At 67.1% G+C, this 8176-nt stretch overlaps 1 protein-coding gene across 1 annotated transcript; it reads left to right on the top strand.

Moving 5' to 3' along the window:
- Positions 1-2184: 2184 nt before the first annotated feature.
- On the top strand, positions 2185-2575 carry EMIHUDRAFT_246907 (hypothetical protein; the record flags this gene model as incomplete). Its single annotated transcript, XM_005765735.1, has 2 exons — positions 2185-2235; positions 2453-2575. The coding sequence occupies 2 exons, from the start codon at positions 2185-2187 to the stop codon at positions 2573-2575; spliced, it is 174 nt and encodes a 57-aa protein (XP_005765792.1).
- Positions 2576-8176: the final 5601 nt, after the last annotated feature.

The raw sequence follows: 8176 nt of genomic DNA, 5'->3' as shown, positions 1-8176 counted from the left end.
CCCGAGGGTTGGCTCTGGGCTCCGGGTTTCCCCTAGCAGCGGAACGCCCCCTCTACTCGGGGCTAGTAGACACCAGACACTAGCACGACAACACACACATTCCTCACTGACATCACCGCTCGGAACCCCCCCGCTCCGCGCGCACGGTCTCCTCACCCCCCCTCCGAGGGGGGGCCTCCCTCCCCTCGGTCCTCCCTCCTGTTCGCCTTCCGATGGTTACGCGATGACTGTGGGGCCCGACCTCCCCTCCTAGCCTTCTTTGGCCGCGGCCCCGCGGCCCCGCCACCGTTTCGTCCTCTCTGCCTGATCCCGCTGACTCCGCCTCCGGCGACCCCGCTCCCGACCCCCTGGGCGAGGACGGTGGCATTGGGTCGCGCCCAGTTCCACCCCAGGGAGGTCGAGCCCGCTCTCCCTGGTCGGCGAGTCGTGCCCGCACCCGCGGCCTCTCTATCGTCCTTGGCTCGCCCCCCCCCTCCGCCGGCTCCTCTTCAGGCTCGGGGAGGCGTGGCCCTCCCTGTCGAAGGTCGCGGTGATCCGGTTGCCACTGCGACGGGCCTTCCCCCGGTGAGCTCTTACGTCCCGACTCCACTCGCAGAGGCCGCGTCAGCTCATCTCTCACCTCCTCCGACCGCTGACCCCAAGCCCCCCCTGGGGCCCTCCGGCCACGGCCCTCCGGCTCGCCGGCGGGTCCGCTATCGTACTGCGGCAACTCCCCTCCCCCAGCTCCTCCTCCCGGGTACACCAGCCTCCGGCGGGGCGGTTCCGGGTCCCCCAGGTTATTCCGAGCGGGTCCATACGCCCATTTGTTGGTTTCATTTCTTTTTGACCCTGAAGGCACCCCACCTTACATTGGTGGCTATTTGGTTGAATAGGGTGGGAGGGGGGAAGCTAGACGTAGGGAGGGTGCATGTTACAAGTGGCTGTGAGTTCGAGCGCCTACGCCCTCGCCGATCCACGCCCTCGCCGATCCACGCCCGCCGATCCACGCCCCCGCCGATCCACGCCCCCGCCGATCCAAGCCTGAAGAGGAGCCGGCGGAGGGGGGGGGCGAGCCAAGGACGATAGAGAGGCCGCGGGTGCGGGCACGACTCGCCGACCAGGGAGAGCGGGCTCGACCTCCCTGGGGTGGAACTGGGCGCGACCCAATGCCACCGTCCTCGCCCAGGGGGTCGGGAGCGGGGTCGCCGGAGGCGGAGTCAGCGGGATCAGGCAGAGAGGACGAAACGGTGGCGGGGCCGCGGGGCCGCGGCCAAAGAAGGCTAGGAGGGGAGGTCGGGCCCCACAGTCATCGCGTAACCATCGGAAGGCGAACAGGAGGGAGGACCGAGGGGAGGGAGGCCCCCCCTCGGAGGGGGGGTGAGGAGACCGTGCGCGCGGAGCGGGGGGGTTCCGAGCGGTGATGTCAGTGAGGAATGTGTGTGTTGTCGTGCTAGTGTCTGGTGTCTACTAGCCCCGAGTAGAGGGGGCGTTCCGCTGCTAGGGGAAACCCGGAGCCCAGAGCCAACCCTCGGGGACCCGTGTTTACTTTAAGGCCCTTTCCCTGCGAACGCGCACCCCCGGGGCTAGGTAGGCTCTCTTGCCCGCAACCCGATCCCGATCATCCGGCCCGCTGGGTGCGCTTCTTAGCTCCCCGGCCCTGGATGTGAGGCTGCCAACTGCACTCCAAGTGCTCCAAGTGCGAACCCCGATTGCAGCATTTCGTGTTGTAGAGTCAAGAGATTGAGGTTGTGACTAGGAGGGAGGGAGGCTGGGGATTCTCAAATACCCTTACTGGCTGCTGCGCCGCTGCGCAGCTTCTCCGATGCGTCCGTGGGCGTGGCCTCCTGAACCCTCTCCCGCACGCAGCCTCTCTCGGCGACGTGGGGAGCGGCTGCCGTGAACGGCTCGCACTGGCTCTTCCAGCGGCTCCACATTTGCCGCCCGTGACGCCTGCGCCAAGCACTGCCACGCGGCCGCTCCAGAGAGCGGTCACTCAACCTCTCATAGACCAGCGCGCAGCGCCATACGAGCACTTGGAGCACTTATTGGAGTGCAGTCATTAGCCGCACATCCAGGGCCGGGGAGCTAAGAAGCGCACCCAGCGGGCCAGACATACGAGGTATTTTCTTCTCAATAACCAGGTTTGTGATAAAGAGATGTAGGACCTTCGTAGGTCCCCCCGCTCAGCCGTTTTCCCGCCGCCCAATGCTCCGCCATTCGCTGCCGTGGTCTGCCGCCGTGCCGTCGTTCCTTACCGTACCGATCCTTCCTCCGTGCCGCGCCGACCTTGCCATTTAGCCCGCCACCGCAGTGCCGTCGTACCGCCGCCCCTATAATGCCGCGCCCGCCATGCCGTTTGGCCCGCCATCCAATGCCGCCCTGCCTGCCATCTGTCGCCGCCGCGCCACCTTACCGCCGACCCTACCGTGCCGCGCCGCCTTTACTCACACACCTTACTTTCTGCTCGACCGAGTTTGCGCTTGATGAGCGAACCGAGCCGCCGGGTGCCCCGCAACGCCAACGGCCTCGCTGGGCCAGAAAATCGGCCCGCGAGTGCTCCGCAGCCGCCTCGCTGGGCCAGAAGATCGGCCAGTGAGGTGGGGTGCTAGTCTGAGACCGATACGTCGCAGCTCTCTTGCTCCAAGCGCTTGCTTGCGCTTCGGCGGTATAGTGATCTGATCACCCGAATACCACGTTCGGATCGCTCCTCATCGCAAACCCTGTCAGCAGTCCACCCTCGGGTATGTTCGTAAGAGCTTCATACACTGAAAAATCTTTTCAACCTTCATGTAAAATTCTTATCTCAACGTGAAGCACGCCCGCGCGAACGAAACAGGGCTTTGATCGACACTGACTCACACGACAAACACCGAACGGTGCACCATTTCAACCGTTTCTGCAACAATGAAGCAATCGCGAGTGGTGCGACCCCGCCGTCGGAGCCCCGAAATCGAAGGTCTATCAATCCGATTCGCATTGCGGGCTCAAGATCTGAGCAGACGCTCTCGAGGCAACTCGTGTGCGATGCTCCAATACGAGTCAGGCTTTGATGCAGAGAGATCCAAGCGTGCCTGCCTCGCAGATCCAGCCTCGCACCACCAATAAGTACACCGCCGCCGTGTACGCCGCCGAGGCCAGCACTGCTGCCGCGCCAACAACGCAGTAAGCATTGCTTCTCGCATATGCCTGCAGCGAACAAAGTGGAGGGATTTGTAGGCGCTTAGCTCGGTGCAGTGCACAGAAGTCGCGGGGCCAATGCGACGCAACTCTCTTGAGCATTGCTCTCCTTGGGCTCGAGTGCCGTTTCTTTCACGTGCGTCGGCTCACAGGGACATCAACGTTGCCTGCTTAGCGAATGGCTCTCATTGTTTCCGAGCCGTCGGCTCTCGGCTCTCGGCTCTTGGTCTCCCAGAACCAGTCTGCGTCCCGATAGGTGAGTCTGCGTGCCGAGGCTAGCCATGTCTGTTCCTTGGTGGCATGTGCAAAACGCTGGAGCAACAGCGCTCAGCGGTGGGTCAAGTCTGACAGCGGTCAGCGCGTTTGGGACGTAAACCACATCGAGGAGTACTCACGGAATCGGGAATTGAATCGAGCTTAGAAGAACTCGTGAGTACGAATACTCAATCATGATGCCGCTTGCCGACTGAGACCAGGGTACTCACGACCAGGGCTCCTAACCGTGCGTGTTTATTTGACGGGTCGGACGTCATAAGTCAGCGCGCTGGGCGCCCGCCGAAGTCATTATGTTGTCACGAAGTTGCTTCTAACTTGCTTCTTCTTCAATCCAGCAAATATCATCGCAGCACAGACATCGCGGCGGTGTCGTTAGCGCGTGCGTACTGCGCTTCGCGATCACGCGCGAGACGTAGGGAAGCTGCGGTGAGCGCCTTTGGAGAGAGATGTGTACTTGTTACGTGAAAACCCGCTGGGACCCGGACGCCAGCACACACGGCAGATATCATGGGACATGGCGGGCCGCCTAGGCCCTGAGGTCGGAGGTAGAGTCGATGGTGGTGTGTGTTTTGTGTGTAAGTAAAGAAAGAAAGAAAGAAAACAGACAACCCAAGGGAGGGATGGGAGGACGGCACGCCGCCACCACACAGGGATTTTAAGAAGAGGGGTAAGTGCCTGGGTGGGTATTCGGCTTGCGATATTTTATTTTGAGGTTGACGTGTCGTCCACGTGTCGTCGGCGTCGGCAGGTGACTGGCTTCCTCACACTGCAAAACGCTGCTCAATCTCGGCCTCAACTCTCCTAATTGCCATTGCCTGTGTCCCTGCAGTCGCCAACGCCCGTGAGCGATTCTTCCGCCTCACCGTCGCTGTCCTCTCTGTACGCACACCGTCAGCGCCGCCGCCTTTACCCTTACGCCGCCGACCTCGCCCTCACCCTCGGCGCGCACGCATCACCACCGCCTCGCCAAAGCTGCACCTCTCCTACGCAGCCACCCTCGGCAATGGCGGCAACGGCGGTGGCTGCCTCGGACCGCCTCCTCCTGCCACCTCTACTTCCGACCCTCGCCACCGCCCTCGCCACCAGCCAGGCGTGCCACTTCAACACCCAGGCAGCACCGACGCCCTCGCCGCTGCCACCGTCGCCACCAACACCTTCGCTGCGACCGTCCTCGCCACCACCGTTGGCACCGCTACCCTCTGCAGCCGCCGCCCACTCCAGCCAGCCGCCACCGCCGCGTCACCGCCGCCCTCGCCGCCGCCGCCCTCCGGCCGCCACCGCCGCCGCGTCGCCGCCGCCCTCGCCGCCGCCGCCCTCGACAGCCACCACCGCCGCCGTGTCAAGCGCCGCCCTCGCCGCCGCAGCCCTCGCCGCCGCCGCCCTCGCCGCCGCCGCCTTCTGCTTCGCCGTCACCGCCGCCACAGCCGCCCTCGCCGCTGCTGTCGTCACCTCCGCCGCCGTCGACACCTCCGACTCCACTGCCAGCGCTACTAGAGCGCGGCACGTGGGAGCTGACGGTGACCTTTGCGACCCGACTGCCGTTTTCTCAGTATGCACAGAACTTCATCTACACTCAATGGCTACTGCGAATAAGGGTACCCTTCACCGTCGCGGTACAGGAATACACCCTGCCTCCCGCATCGTGCGCAGGTCGCGTTGCAGCGCGAGCGCCTCCTCGGTTGTCTCGCGCGGACGCGGCGCATCGCGCTCGACCGGCGACGGGGCCGTGCCGAGGCGCAGGGCTGCCGTCTGGCCGTACGACTTCCATGCGGTCTCGCCGATCCGCGCGAGGCGGACCCTCCCGCCGCTCCCGCCGCTCGAGAGGAGGGAGTCGACCAGCAGCACGCTGGTCTTTCCCTCGGCGGCAAGGTTCAGCAGCAGCGTGTCGCATGGCACGCACGTCTTCCCCCCGCAGGGGTGCCATGGCTTGCTACGGCGGGTGATGCCGTCGGCCATTGTCTCGGTGCACGACTCTCGCGTGACAAAGAGAGTGAGGAAGTTTCCGCCGGTCGCCAGCGCCGCCTTGACCGCGTGCTCCTCGGCGTGCTCGTGGACGCCGCGTGCGGAGGTGTTCTTGGCAGAGCCGCTCGCGAAGGGCGTGACGCCGCAGCCCGCGACGACCGCATCCGCCCACTCCTTTAGCAGCAGCGGCTTGGCGTGAAGAATGTTCCAGTTGTGGGCGGGGAGCGGCGGCAGCTGGCCCTCGCCGTCGCTCGTCTGGATCGACGTGAGTAACCCCTGCAGCTGCGCGTCGTCGACGTTGGTGTACATTATCCACGCTGCGGAAGTGTAGCCGATGCACGCCCACTTGTCGTCTGTCCAGACGTCGCGGGGCCGCGCGGCACTGGCCTCGGCGAGCTCGAGCGCCGCCCTAGGCGGCATCGGCCTGGCCGGCTCGAAAAACGGCCGGGAGAGGCTCACATCCTGCTCCCACTCGCCGGCGGCGGTCAGAGTTCGCGAGCCATCGAGCACGTTGCATGCGAGCTCCTGCACCTTCTCGCCCGCGCAGCTATAGCAGCTGTAGCCGAGGAGGAAGGGCGTGTTGCGGTAGCTGATCCGTGGCCAGCCGCTCGAGGGCGCGCAGCACACGTGCACGGAGCCCTCCTCCTCGCAGAACCCAGCGCGGCCGAGTGCGCCGTGGCACCTACGAGACAGAGCGCTCAAAGATGGGCGTTCAAATGCAATGCAAGAGCGGTGCGCGATCCACACAGGAGCCGCACCACTTGCAAGGGGCCAGCGAGGTGACGGCGAGCAGCGGGCGCGCCGTGCGCTTTGCCGCTCGAGCACTTTCAATGTACTCGCGCGCCAAGCGGAGCGCATTGCGCTCGGCGTGGTGGTGCAACGCATAGTGGTGCCGCGGCCCTTTTGACGCGCATACCCCGACCAGCCAGAAGTTGCCGTGCTCATCCTCCTCTTCGTACCAAACGATGGCTCCAATGAGGGCGAAAGGTCCGTTGCCACAGGTCGAAGTGGCGGCACTGCGCAGCACGACTTCCTCAGATCGACGCTTGAGCTTCTCGAGACGGCTTCTCTTGGCTTCAGCGGTCGTCGGCGTGGCCCCGCAGCGAATCACGTGCAAGTGGTCCCACCAGCTGCCGCGGAACCCTGGAGGAGGCCCCGCCGGCAGCAGCGGCGACGGCGGCGACGCTGGCAGCTCTTGCCGCAGCTTCATCAGCCCCAGTCGCTCGTCGAGCAGCGCGACGAGCCCCGGCAGCAGCTCCGCCGCCAGCTCCGCCGCAAGCGCCATCGCTTCGGTCGGCTCGTTCAGCCGCCTCTGTGCAACCGCGGCGCTCACTCGCTGCGCGCCGCGTGCGAGAGCCACGAGCAGCGGGTGCAGCGAATCGACGTCACCGGAGGTGAGTGTCGCGTCCGCCTCGAGGCACCGCAGCGCAGGGGCCACGCGGTCCTCCGGCACGCCCCACACGGCCGGAGCGAAGCCGCTGCCCACGGCGTCGAGCTCTTGCAACAACGCTCCGCACTGCATCCGCTCAATGCGGCGGTCCGAGAGGGCCCGCAAGTCAAAGGCAGCCTGTGTCGACTTGCGTCCGCCGCGGATGAGTCTATCGACACAGTCTGGTCGCGCCAGGCCGCGCACCAGGTCGCTCCCCAGCACCATGGCTCGCTCGAGCGGCTTAGCAACTCGGCACGCAGTCTCGGCGATCGCGATGAGAAGCTCGGTGCGCAGAGCTGCAGCCAGACGCGTCATCGGGACGAGCTGCTCGATCGCAGCGGCGACACACCGTGCGGCGGCGCCGAACCACGGTGGTACGGGTACGGGTACGGGGCGTAGCTCCGAGGCGAGCACAAGCAGAGAGCACGCCTCTCTCGCGCTTAGACATGACGCCACCTCGAGCGGCTCGCGCAGGTGCGACGCGTGAGCAAGCTGGAGTAGGTTGTGGTTCCACCTCGACTCCAGCTCCACCTCCACGCGCCGCCGCATCTCGCCCATCATGCGCTCCAGCGGCGTCGCCTCCTCCCCCGCCTCCGCCAGCGCGATCGCCGCCGCCAGCCCCGCGTGCGCCACCGCGCCCGCGTGACGCTCGACTAGCAGCGCCACCACGCTCTCGTCGCTCAGCGCCTCCGGCTGCGCCGCCGCCACCAGCTCCCGCAGCAGCACCTCAAACGCCGCGATGTGCTCCGCCGGCGCGAGGCGCTGCACATCCGGCGCCGCGAGCGCCGCGAGCCGCCCGCTCGCCGTCTCCGCCCGCAGCGACCGCCGCGCGAGCGAGGCGGGCGCCTCCTGGGAGATCGCTGCACCCGCGCCGCCCGCCTCGCCCCCTCCCGCCCCCGCCCCCGCCTCGCCGCCGCCACCGCGGCGCAGCAGCTCGGCGAGCGCCTCCGCGGCCCCCGGGTCGGGAGAGGCGGCCACATCCTCGCCGCCGAGCGGATCGAGCAGCCGCCGCCACATCCCCTCCCGCCCCTCCGCCGCCTCCAGCGCGGCCGCAGCCCCGCGGACCGCGAGGCCCTGCTGCGCCGCCTCCAGCGCGAGGGACTCGGCCGGCACGTCCGCCGCGCCGGGCCAGAGTCGCAAGAGCCACCGCCGCGCCGCGCCGGTGTCGGCCACGGCCTCCGCGAGCGCCCTCCCCAGCCGGTGGCGGCGCTCGGCGCAGTCCGCTCGCCGCGCCTCCTCCCGCTCCGCCGCCGCCGCCGCCCGCCGCTCCGCCGCCGCCCGCCTCGCCGCCTTCTTCGCCTCCGCTGCTGCCGCGCGTGCCGCCGTCCCCGCCGCCCGTGCCGCCGCCGCCGC

The sequence above is a fragment of the Emiliania huxleyi genome, assembly GCF_000372725.1.
Source record: "Emiliania huxleyi CCMP1516 unplaced genomic scaffold EMIHUscaffold_536, whole genome shotgun sequence".
Lineage (NCBI taxonomy): Eukaryota > Haptophyta > Isochrysidales > Noelaerhabdaceae > Emiliania > Emiliania huxleyi.
This window is presented reverse-complemented; position numbering and strand designations above follow the sequence as displayed.